This window comes from Anopheles merus, chromosome 2R (genome assembly GCF_017562075.2).
Source record: "Anopheles merus strain MAF chromosome 2R, AmerM5.1, whole genome shotgun sequence".
NCBI classification, from domain to species: Eukaryota; Metazoa; Arthropoda; class Insecta; order Diptera; family Culicidae; genus Anopheles; species Anopheles merus.
Window position 1 is genome coordinate 17,410,815 of NC_054082.1, and position 11,895 is coordinate 17,422,709.

The 11,895-nt window shown below is 48.9% G+C and overlaps 5 protein-coding genes across 5 annotated transcripts; 2 read left to right on the forward strand and 3 right to left on the reverse strand.

Annotated features, from left to right (window-relative positions):
* Positions 1 to 142: 142 nt before the first annotated feature.
* LOC121590212 (single-stranded DNA-binding protein, mitochondrial) lies at positions 143 to 832 on the reverse strand. The gene is made up of 4 exons (XM_041909677.1): positions 818 to 832; positions 671 to 749; positions 430 to 538; positions 143 to 356 (listed from the first exon to the last, which is right to left on the reverse strand). Exons 1-4 carry the CDS (start codon positions 830 to 832, stop codon positions 143 to 145), a joined length of 417 nt encoding a protein of 138 aa, XP_041765611.1.
* LOC121587793 (claspin) lies at positions 671 to 5,322 on the reverse strand. Its single transcript, XM_041904945.1, has 7 exons — positions 4,705 to 5,322; positions 4,469 to 4,627; positions 2,930 to 4,403; positions 1,515 to 2,866; positions 1,277 to 1,426; positions 818 to 1,176; positions 671 to 749 (listed from the first exon to the last, which is right to left on the reverse strand). Exons 1-6 carry the CDS (start codon positions 5,320 to 5,322, stop codon positions 1,057 to 1,059), a joined length of 3,873 nt encoding a protein of 1,290 aa, XP_041760879.1. The 3' UTR covers positions 671 to 749; positions 818 to 1,056.
* Positions 5,323 to 5,695: 373 nt separating this feature from the next.
* LOC121587799 lies at positions 5,696 to 7,936 on the forward strand. Its single transcript, XM_041904954.1, has 5 exons — positions 5,696 to 5,865; positions 5,941 to 6,181; positions 6,278 to 7,180; positions 7,268 to 7,550; positions 7,636 to 7,936. The coding sequence occupies exons 1-5, from the start codon at positions 5,764 to 5,766 to the stop codon at positions 7,769 to 7,771; spliced, it is 1,665 nt and encodes a 554-aa protein (XP_041760888.1). The 5' UTR covers positions 5,696 to 5,763; the 3' UTR covers positions 7,772 to 7,936.
* On the reverse strand, positions 7,853 to 10,511 carry LOC121587797 (probable cleavage and polyadenylation specificity factor subunit 2). The gene is made up of 2 exons (XM_041904952.1): positions 10,207 to 10,511; positions 7,853 to 10,140 (listed from the first exon to the last, which is right to left on the reverse strand). The coding sequence occupies exons 1-2, from the start codon at positions 10,353 to 10,355 to the stop codon at positions 7,917 to 7,919; spliced, it is 2,373 nt and encodes a 790-aa protein (XP_041760886.1). The 5' UTR covers positions 10,356 to 10,511; the 3' UTR covers positions 7,853 to 7,916.
* A 280-nt stretch (positions 10,512 to 10,791) lies between these two features.
* Positions 10,792 to 11,867, forward strand: LOC121587809 (V-type proton ATPase subunit F). Its single transcript, XM_041904980.1, has 4 exons — positions 10,792 to 10,978; positions 11,134 to 11,215; positions 11,309 to 11,514; positions 11,601 to 11,867. Exons 1-4 carry the CDS (start codon positions 10,925 to 10,927, stop codon positions 11,640 to 11,642), a joined length of 384 nt encoding a protein of 127 aa, XP_041760914.1. The 5' UTR covers positions 10,792 to 10,924; the 3' UTR covers positions 11,643 to 11,867.
* Positions 11,868 to 11,895: the final 28 nt, after the last annotated feature.

The following is an 11,895-nucleotide window of genomic DNA, read 5'->3' on the forward strand; positions in this document are numbered from 1 at the left end:
AGAAACTCTCCCTTTCTTTCCTATACATTGTGTAATAAACGCCAGTTTATAATTCATAGCAACACTTTACTTCTTTCCAAAATGCTAGCAAAACACTATACACAACAAATGCAAAATGCGCACCACCGAACGCGTGTGGTGCTTAATTTTGAAGGAAGATCACATCGTCGGCAATAATGCTGGTGGTGCCTCGTTGTTTTCCCTCCTGGTCGGTTATCTCTCCGTAAGTTATCTTGCCGGTGACCATCGTGCGCTGTCCCTTCTTCAGATAGGACATCACGGCATCTCGGAGACCCGGCTTGAAAACTACCACCCGGTGCCAGTCCGTCTTCTGCATCCAGTCGCCCGATTCGTATCTGCGAATGTACGACAAAACGCTGTTTGTACCAGGGCATAGTTAGCAATTACGCATTATTAGTCAACTATTACTTGTAGTTGGAGTGTGTCGCTACGGAAAACATCACGACCGGATGCTCATCATTGCCGCGGCGTTGTGGATCCGCACCAACACGCCCGAGCAGCGTGACAGTGTTTACAGCTAGATGATAGAACAAAGATAGAATAGAAAATGTAAATGATTGTGCTTTACATCCTACTAGAATCGGTTTTTAGAGGAAGCGCACAATTCCGATTCCGATTGTACAATGTTGATGATGCAAAATCCACTTACTCTTCTCGATACGGGTAGGATCCGTACAATAGGCACGATGTAGGCCCGTTCGCATCAGGAACTTGCTGACCTGTAGCATCTATGAAAATAAAACGTGTTATAACATCGGTTTCAGCGGAAAAATGAGTTAATAATACTTTTACTTACGCTTGAGGAAATCATATTCAGAAGGACGCGAGGCGGCTGTGCGCTAATAGCACTGTAAACAAACTTTCTGTCAAAAATACCAGCCGTTCTGGCGCGATCAAAAATAACCCTTGAAGAAAAAGCGGAAACGCATTTCATGTCTGTTTTTTTCTGTGTACAATATTTATTCGCTTGCTTCATATTCTATGCACCAGACTTTCATTACTTAACGTTTACTTAACATCGATTTTAATTGTATGTTATTTTGAAGGTTCCAGTAATAGTTTCTTCTTCGATCCAAACTGTTTCTCCACAGTCTTGGCTTTCTTCGAGTTGGCATTCATCTCAACGCCTTCTTGATCGAGGGATCGCTTGGAAGACTGCAAGGAAACGAAATAGAGCGCAGGTTCAATAGTGGTAGGTAAATACGCCAGTTCCCTGAAATTCTTCTACTTCTACCATTCTCTATCAAGATTTTACCTTTTCGACCGCAGGACTTAGGGTAGCGAACACGAAGTTTCGTGCCTTTGCCGTTATGAGCGAACTGGTTGCGCCTTCGGATTCCGGTATTAAATTTGCCAGCTTCTCCAGCGTTTCCTTATCGCGGGACAGAAACGATGCTTTGTGGCCCTTGGGGAAAAGAGGATTGAAAATATTAAATTAGATATGAATACTCAGGAGAAAAAAGAACAGCTATAAGCTTCCCTTCTCTCCCTACCTGCAGAATGGAGGAATTAGAGATCAGGAACGGATTATCGTCCTTAATCGCCGCTGCAGATGAGGTGCTGCTGCCCTTCTTTATGATTGTGATCCGTTTCTTTCCACTCGCTTGAAGCATGTTTTCCTGCTCATCGCCGGCGACGGCAGTAGTGTCGGCCGGATTCAGCATCGTCGTGGCGGTTAGATCGATCGTGCTGAGATCGATGTTTTTCTCCTTCAGCAACAAATTGCGCTCGTGACGCATCTTGCGCCAGTTTAGCTCCGTCTCCTCATCGCTTCCGTTGCCCTCGCCGTCTCCCTCACCCTCCTGCTGGCCGTTTTTATCGTAATCTAGGCTGAACGTTTTCTCCACATTCTTCCATCGGAACTGCCGGACCCGTCCGACGCCATCTTTTTCTTCGTCCTCGAGGAAGAATTCTTTCAGCTGCTCCACCTCCCGATCGTCCTGATCCAGCATTTGACGATTGTGGATTTTTTCTAGCTCCTGCTGCAATTGTTCCTGATCGTACTGTTCCTCGTCAGCTACCTCCACATCGTACCGGTCCAAATCTTTCTCATCCTCATCCGCACTGCCCCATTCCGATTCCGACAGTTCGGCTTCGTTCTCCAGGAACTTTGCACTCATCAGTTCCTTTTCCTTCTTGGTCAGTCGAACTTCCACCTCATTTTCCTCCGAATCGTAATCCACGTACCGTTCACCATCTTCGTCGCCTTCGGCTTCCTCGTCGGGTTCCTCCACCTCCTCCTCCTCCTGATCGCCAGCGTCGGAAGTTGCATCGGCCGCTTTCTCAACGTCCGTGGCGCTTTTCTCGGGCTCTGTCACATCATCTTCATCATCGGAGATGTTAATTTGCTTTCTTCTTTGCTTTTTCACTTTACGTTTAGGTTCACTTTCAACGCGTTCCGTTTCTTCATCTGACGAATCTAGCCGAAGACGTCCACCGATAAGGATTTCACTGTGGTCAGTTGGTTGTTCTGCGTCGGGAGCAGAATCCTGTTTCCCTGTGTCACCTGAGGTCGGATCTTCATCATTCGCCTGTGTTTCGAATCGTCCCGAGCAGAGATCCATCAGTTGAGATTCCCCAAACGGTTCCTGATTCTGTGTGTACAGTGATTTCGGATTTGCCTGACTTACGATAACACCATCGTGATCGTCGCCCTGTGAAAATGGAGCCTGCTTCTGCGTTGGCAGCTGTGTTGCAAATTGTCCCGAACAGAGCGCCATCAAGTCATCCTCCTCTTGCTCCTCCTCCCGCTGATCGGGCTGCTCTTCGTCGTTTTTCCAAAGCAGCGTTAAACTTTCATCATTCTGCTCGTTATTGGTGGCAGATTCGGAAGCTAAAGAGAGACCTATAAAAAATAGAAAAAAGTCCTTTTAAAAACAAGTCACGAGTATACAATCAATGTACATACCTTCAGAGGAAAGTGTGAAAGACGTTGTTGCATTTGTTGCATTCTCAAGCAGCTTCTTGGGTTCCCCGTTAGCGGGCTGCAATTCATCATCCGAATCTTCAAATGCTTTTATAATTCTTCCCGCTTTTTTACTGGCCCCTGCCGTATCGTGGTCATCTTCTTCATCCTCGTCAGAACTCGAGCTTTCATCGGCCTCAGACACTTCGTCGTCCAGCGCTTGATCATCCAACAGTGCCCCGATCTGCGGACCATCCGCATTAGCCTTTGTACCTTCCTCCTCTGCTTCTTCCTGTTCCACCTCGTCCTCCTCGTCCTCATCCTCATCCAGCAGTTCAATTTCCTCTTCCTCTTCGTCCATGGCGGGATCGCCCTGTTCTGCCTTTTCGAGGTCCATCTTTTTAGCAAATTCTGCTTCCCTCTTACGGATATACTCTCGGCGGTTGTTGTCTATTTTTTCTTTCAAAACTTGTTTTAGCTTATGATACGCCGCTCCAGGGATGGGTTCCTTGTGCACTAATGGGCGTTCATCGGACGAAAACAGTGTTACCGTGTCCAGCTTTACCACACCATGCTCTGTGCTCAAGATGCTGACGGCTTTGGCTGTTGGCGTCGTCGGCTTTTGCGCACTGCCGCTACACTTTGCCAGCCGCTGGAAGAGTATGTCAACCCCGGATGGTTCCTTCGGTTGCAGTGAACCACTGTCCAGATCGATCAGCATGTCGGAACTACCACTAAGCCTTGGGCACGGTGGAAGCTTAAGGTTGGCCAGTAGGGAAGCCTTTTTGCTCGTCAACGATGCGCCGGCAGGTGATTCATTCGAAAACAGATCATAATTAATCTGAACTGGTTCTGTTTCCGGTACGGAAGACTTTTCCGCCTCGCTACTGAACGAAGCCATCATCTGCTCCATATTATCGGACGTTCGATTTACTATTTCATCGATAGGATCCATTTGCTCTTCACTCATAGGTAAAGCTGTTTCTGTTGCAAGCGTGCCATTCTCAGACGAGATCGATTGATCGATAGCTGGTGCAACGGTAGAAGTAGGTGCATCTTCATCATTCGGTTGTACGTGTTCCTGATCGTTTTTATCTTGCGAATCATGCAATGTGACGTTCTCCTGCCGTTCGTCGGGCTTGCCGTCTGTTGCAACATCCTTTTCCGGTTCGGCTTCTTCCGCCGAGTCACTTTCGGATTTAAAAAAGTTTTGCGATTCCAGCTCTCGCTCTGCAAGCTTTCGGGCAAACTCTTCCAGCTGTGCCGCGTTCATCCGGATCGATTTGTTTGCCGTGGCGGCACTCTCCTTACAATCGCGCGCCGGATCAGGCTTGCAGATCGTTTTCCTAGCGCGAAACTCTTCGAAGGAAAACACTTTCGTACGGTGGTACGGCACATCGATGTACTTTTCCCGGGCCATCCGCTGTGACTCACTTTGGATGATCTGTTTGTCCTCCATCGCCTGTTTAGCCGTCATCTGTAATGCAAGCACACTTGAATGGTGATCGTTACGTCCGCTTACTTTGCTTGTGGTCCAAATACCTTTCGAGCCGATCTTGCGCTTCTTATCATACCCTCGGCAGATTCTTCCTCCGAAGAAGAGTAGGCCGTTTTTTCAGCAAAGGCCGATGGTGAATATTTTGACTGCGCAGCAACCCGTGCTGTACCTTCTAGGTCATCATCATCGAAAAATAAGTTAAGCTACGGAAAAAAAGAATAAATAGGTAATGAGTTAAAGAAGAATCCCAATGCTGTGTAGCGGTGAATGTTCTACTTACGCTCGCGAGAATATCCCGAGCAGAGCGAACTACAGTGGGTGTTTCCTCGGTTTTCGTGTCTTTTTTACGTTTTCGTTTTTCTTTCACATTTGTCTTAATTTTAACTTCACTTTCGCCCTCAGAGTCCGATGATGCAAGTGTTCCCAGTTCATTGGCAGATTTTTTCAACTTCCGTTTCGTTTGGGGTTTTACTTTCTTTTCCTGTGGAGCAACTTCCTGCTCACTTGAATCGGAATCAAGCAAGGACTGCAGGCGATTTAGGTGTACCCTATTATCAGAGTGCGGTGTCACCTCCTTGTCCCCGATTTCCGGCGTTGCTTGTTCTTCGTCCGATTCACTATCAATGATGTTTGAAACCTTCGATTTACGGCCTGTGCTAACGGTACGATGTCCTATTGGGTCCTCCTCGTCGGATGAACCATTCTTCGGTACATCAGTTATCGCACTTTCTTGAACCGTTTCCAACATTTCCGAATCTTTGCTAACGCTTTCCCCGTCGTCGTCATATTTGTTCTCCGGCAGTTTTCTGTTCTGTTTGCGCTGATCATCTTCCTCTGAATCACTTTCGCAACGCAATGTATCGGTTGCGTGCAGCTCGGAATCGGAATCGTATTCCATGGTAGACGCGATAGTTAGAACATCCGCCAATTAAGTAAACACCACTAATAGCCTTGTTACACAATTTAAAGCACACATACAAAAACGATAACACTTTCCAAACGCAAATAACGCGCAGCAAAAATATTGTTTATTCCACTGTGTACAAAAACAGTTTTCCCGCCTTTCCAGAAATGAAACGTCACATCAAGTCAGACCGTTTACCTGCCCGGGTTGAATCGTTTTCAATAGAATTGGCAAACGTCGGGCCAGTAAACAAAAGATAAACCAAAGCACACAAGCGATCGTCACTTTTGTTCTCAAGAGCCTTTCATCGAACGGACACAGCACAATCGAATGCATTGTTCCGGTAGCTCGCCATTGCAGTACGACGAAGTTCGTTAAGGTCGCAAAAAACAGGTGGATTTGGTCCTGCGGATTGCGTGCAGCGTGCAGACAACAATGGCTTATGGCACGTACGAGCAGCTTTGGGATGTTTCCCACGAATATTTGGAGAAACATGTGGCCTTCGTGAATTCTCTGACCAGTTTAATGCTAGAGCGGGTAAGTGCAAGGAAGGAATAATCGTCGAATCAATCATCAAAATGCTAACAAACTGCGTACGTTTCCATCCCAAAGGCAAGGCAGCTCCGGTCGCAGCTATTTAGTGCTGAGTCGACTAAACGTGACACCTTCGTAGAGGACTTCGAGGCAGCCCACGATAAGCTGCAAAGCATGGGCAAATCATTGCAAATCGTCGTCAACGATTGGAAGCGATTGTTTGCGGATCAATGTTCTGTCTTGGACACGAAACCGGCGCAAAACCCGCTTCCAGCCGATACGTACTTCTCGTTCGGCTTCATCGCACCAACGCTTGACTGTGGGTGGCTTTCTGCCTCTTCAGAATGCGCTCAAACGAATGAGTGGTTAACGATTGTATTTTCGGTTCTTGCTTTTTCTTTTTTCTCTGATGTAGATCATGCTGGGCAAAAAGTACAGCTGCTTGTCACATACATTCCGTCCCCTGCTGACGGTACCTTCTATGCGTTGGATGATTCGCGAAAGGATGTCATTAGGAACAGTTTAACGATACTGCAACAAATGCCAAAGGAATTGCTCACCAAAGCACCGCCCGCTGGTGCGGTGTTTGCCGTATATCTGGATAATGTCTGGCATCGCGCCATTTGCAATATGCCAGCGGCTGGCAGTGGCACGGCAGAGCTCTATTTGCTGGATATGGGCGAAACACTTGCCTACAGTGATCATCTTCCTAAAGCGAAACTGCCGTCCGACCTGTGTCAGTTGCCGGCGTATGCGATCAAGTGCAAAGTAAGCTTTACGGCTGCCGCATTGCCGCTGAGTCTGTACTACAGTGTGTCCTGTAGTGTGGTTGCGGTTGAAAACGATACTCTAATAGTGGAGCATGCTGAACCTTCGCGCGAAGAGTACGCCATTAGCAGAGATACGCTCACGGTCGAGGAACTGCAAGAAATGGACGAAATGCCGCTCAGCACTTCGAATCCGATGAAAGCGGTACTGGGATACGTACCGAAGGACGACGATCGACTGTGCAAGCACTATGATCCGGAAACGAAACGCTGCTTCAAGGGAAGCAACTGCCGCTTAAGACATGCGCCAAAGGATCCGGATGGATGGACGCTCGATAAGGACACGGTAACTGTGTCGGTTCCGGCACGGATGGAAGTGCCGCAGACAAATACCTACATACAGCTGCTTCCTACCTGTGTGGTCGATGTGGATCAGTTTTACGCTCACATCATTGGGAACGAGCGCAACGACAAGGACTACGAGCAGCTGATGGCGGAAATGAACGATCCAGAAACGGTAGCAAATTTCAAACCCTTCAAATTAATGCCCTGTAAGTGTGTCCGATTCGTAGGGATTGCATTACAGGTCGGGTGTTATTTATTAGACTGAAATTTCGAAACATGGTTTATAATTACAGCCCTCGGCGAACTGGTGATTGCTAAGTACGATGGCATTTGGTACCGTGCAACAGTTTGCGACGTGTTCGACGATATGGTGAACGTGTTTTACTTCGACTACGGCAATACGGCTACCGTTGGGTCGAGCGAAGTGCGACGCTGGGAGGATCGCTTTAAGTATCTACCGTACCAGGCAGCGTGCTGCCGTATCGCCAACATACAGCGCATCAAACCGTGCCACCTGGAGGCTATCGATCAGCTGTACAAATCCATTCTGGACAAACCGATGAAGGCGTTGGTTATGTGAGCGCAAACCCATGGCAGCGAGAGGCGCTTGATTTGTTGTTTGTATCTTTCAATACGCTTCATCTTCTTTTGTGTTTTTCAGCGACAACAAACACCCCTGGGAAGTAAAACTCTTTGACGAAGATGATTTCGACATCGGAGAAGGATTGATTATGGCCAAATTGGCGCTTCCCAGGACTCCGGGGAAATTCGATCAAAACGCAGCCATCCCGGGATAGTTCGCCCGCGCGCTCTCTTATCCAGCTCACCAGCAAGTATCTTTGACCAGCGGAGATTAAGTGATCTCTAAACTTAGTTAATTGAATTTTGTAATGACGGATGAACTTTTTATTTCAAACACATATGCACTGCTAATTATGCCCATTAAATGATGGCGTACTGTTCGTACAGCAGTTCTCGTATCTTGTAATAGTCCTCCGAAATGCAACCCTCGATCGTAACGCGCCCGGTGTCGACGCGACGAAGCGCCACCGTACCATTGCTGCACCAAAGCACTCCACCCGAAAATTCCGACGCAATGTTGCTCTTCATCAGAATCTGCTTGAAATCGATCAGCTTCAGCTCGTTGATGAACACCGGATTGTGTGGTGGCAGATCTTCCTGTGCCAGAGGCTCTAGCGTTAAAATCTGTTTGTCCATCTTATCGTCGATCGTATCCACATCGTCCACCTCCATCTGCGCATCGCCGGCACCGCCACCACCACCAGCACCACCGCCGCCCAAGTTTCCGCCAGGCCCGGGAACGACAGGATTGGCCGATAACAGGGTACCACCGCCATTTGCCGCACCGTTAGCGTCCTTCTCCGCCACGGTGTCTATTCGCTTGTTGCGAATCACGATCTGTGCATCCACCCAGGCCACCTCGGCATCCTTGCCCTTCTGGAACTCGAGCTGCGACACGAGCGCTTCCGTCAACCGTACCTGATAGATGTGCGTTTCCGTGGTTGCGTCGATAATCTCACCGCGATTGGGTGTGAACACACGCGCGCCTATATTTTGCTGGCAGTGCTCGGCGATGTGGCACGTATTGGCGGGCGAACCGCGCACCACCACCACCCGCCGGGGACGCAGCTGGGAGAGAATTTTCAGCAACGACTCCCCATCCGAACGGCCCTCGAAGTCGATAAACTGTACCTGCGCGTTCACCTCGATCGGTTTGCGCGATTGCACGCACTTGGTCGGTTTGTCCAGCACCGTCACCTCGTCCTCCTTTTCCTTCTTGATGTCCTCCGTCTTGATGCCTCCGTTTTCCTTATTATCATCGCCCCCGTTCGTTTCCGGGCCCAGGTCGACCATGCGATAGTCATCCGGTTGAATAATTTCCCCGTACTCGTCGTACTTGATCTTTTCCTCGTGGAAGGGAAACATGGCGTAGTTCTTTTTGCTCGACTTGAAAAATCCCGTATGCGAGCGGCCTTCCGGGCGCACGACAATGTCATGCTTGCCGGTAATGACGTTCATCTCCAGCTCGTCGTCCGAATCGGAGCTGCTTTCGTCCAGATCGCGCTTCTTGATCGACCGGTTCAGCTTCTCGCCCTCCGTCCGCATGTACTCCTCCAGCTCGGCACCCTCCAGCTCGACGCGCCGCCGTATGTCCATCTCGATTTTGCGCCCATTGCCACCGTTCTCGATCAGATCGCGTGCCAGCGTGCCGGGGGAGGAGCGGCTCGTGATGATGATACTGTTGCTCGCGTTCGGTGCCCACTGGATGAAGAGTTCGCGCGAAAAGCCACTCTCCAGGTCGGGCGAACTGGCCAGCACCACCTTCGGGCTGGGAACCTTCGCCAGATCGGCCATCGTGTGGCACAGGCGCAGATGCTTGAAGGTGAACGGATTGTTACGGGCGCCCTCGAAGCTTTTCATCAGCTTGTCGCTCATCCACTCGATCTGACTTTTCGCGAACTCGACCACGTTGTAGCTCTGGTTGTTCAGCAGCGCCAGCGAGTACGCCATCAGTCCGGACTCTTTGTTTTTCCACAGCTGGTCGAGCATGTGCGCCAGCTCCAGCACGCGCCCGGCCGTGTCGACCGTTACCAGCACATTGCCATTGTTGCGCAGCGTTTGCAGAATGTTGGTCATGAACTTTTCGTCCCGCGCACGTCGCCGTGCCTGCTGGTACCGGGCGTTGTACGCGTCCGTAATCAGCAGCGAGGGCCGCTGCAGCTTCTCCAGCTCGCATCCGTTCAGATGGCGCTCCTTTTTGTGGTTAAAGTCGGTCGCATACACGATGTCCTCCTCGCCCACCTTCACAATCTTCCAAATGGTGCCACCGATCAGGTGGCCGGCCGGCAGGGGTGTGATGGTGATACCGTATCCTTTGCCCTTCATCGCCACGCTTTGGTTGTACTTTAGCTGGACAATTTTATCGAACGCTGCGTCCACGTCGTCGAGCGAGAAGAGGTCGAAATCGTGCATGTTGTAGTGCGACATAAACATGTCGTACATGAACATTTGGCCCATCTTGTACACTGGAATCGTCGCGTAGATGGGACAGTTCAGGCCCAGCTTACCGACTAGGTACGGTAAGGCCCCGAGATGACTGCCATCGGGGTAGGACAGCAGCACGGCGTCGATCGTATGCACGTATCTGGAAAGTGGTCCGAAAGATTAGTCAATATTGATCCCCACTTTTCCGACAAACGTTGGGGCCTACTTTTTGATTTCCTTTATGAATCCCTGGTCGAATTTTTCATCCCAGCCGCAGTCGAGCAAAATTCGCACATCGTCCACCTGCAGGATATAGCACGGGGGCGACTCATCCATCGCGCCAGATATGGCGTGCATCTTGATGATGGAAGTCATATTGCTCCAGCACTTTCTACACACACCATTCGAGGTAAAATTCGGTAAAAATCTTTTGTTGATTGCCGGCGAGCAGTGCGAGCAGAGGAAATTTTTGTTTTAGGACGCGCGGATTTTTGTTGTGACGTTTTGGTGGAGCTTGTCGTGCGTGTCAAATTGCAGGGCTAGTGGATCAACTCATAACACCGAACTTGCTACAAACGGACAAGATTTATAGATAAAAATAAAAAATAGCAAAATAATACGTTTTGAATGGGGACATATTTACAGCGAAAGAATTTATCGATTAAAACACGTTTTTCTATTTCTTTGTAAAAAAATCATTTAGATTAGACATTAGAAAGCATTCTAATTACTCAAAATAACATACCATTGTATATATACCTTGGCAAAGGAGGACACAATTTGACATTTGACACCGTTTTGTTGATCACGAACCCTGCAAAATCACCCACGGGTTGTAAGTCAGTCAGGTGATGTTTTTCTCTTCGTCTCAAAACAGAAATCCCATTTTGTAGCAAAAGCGCTTGAACTGTTTCCCCATCTTCACACTTCTTCTCGTACGTAAAATGGCTCTTCTGTCGGCAATGAAAGGAAAGCTGATCTCCGTCATTGGAGATGAGGTAAGGGGGGCCAAAATCTGGGCCCTAAGTATGGGGGTTTGGTGTTTTTGTGTCGGGGGACCGAAATCCCTGGTGGCTGATGCAAAATGCTACTCACCTGCAGGCGCGGACCCTTGTGCGAATATCCTTTAACCTGGTTTACTTTACAATTTAAGGACACATGCGTCGGATTCCTGCTTGGCGGAGTGGGTGAGATCAACAAGAACCGTCACCCCAACTTCATGGTTGTCGACAAAAGTAAGAAAAGCCCACAGTGGGCCACGGAGTGCAGATAGCAGGTGGGGGAGTGCATAATCGATAACTCAACCATGCTGTCCATTCACATTCCAGATACTGCCGTCAGCGAGATTGAGGATTGCTTCAAGCGCTTCATCAAGCGCGACGATATCGACATCATTCTGATCAATCAGAACTACGCCGAGCTGATCCGTCACGTGATCGATTCGCACACTGCGCCCACGCCGGCGGTGCTGGAAATCCCATCCAAAGACCACCCGTACGATGCTAGCAAGGATTCGATTCTGCGTCGCGCTAAGGTAAGTGGAGCGGAATCTTGTCGCCCGTTTCTTGTGCTGCGGGTTGTCTAACGATTGTGCAAATTGGACCTATCTTCTCTCTGTAGGGTATGTTCAATCCGGAAGATATGATTGCTAACCGCGGTTAGATGGCCTGTGCAAAAAGGGGATCAAGAGATGGGACGTGCAGTCGGCGGTAACTGTCCGGATTGCGTATTTTGAACCTCTCCCATTAACAGCCATGTAGTATTAACGATTTCCCCTCCCTCTTCTTGTGTACTATACGATCGTGTGTTGTTTGTGTTTCCCACCCATCGTTATGTTGTTGGCATTCCAAGGATCAAAAGAATAAAGGATCATTTCAGCTGTGTAAACACTTATGGGGATTCTCTTTCATTTACC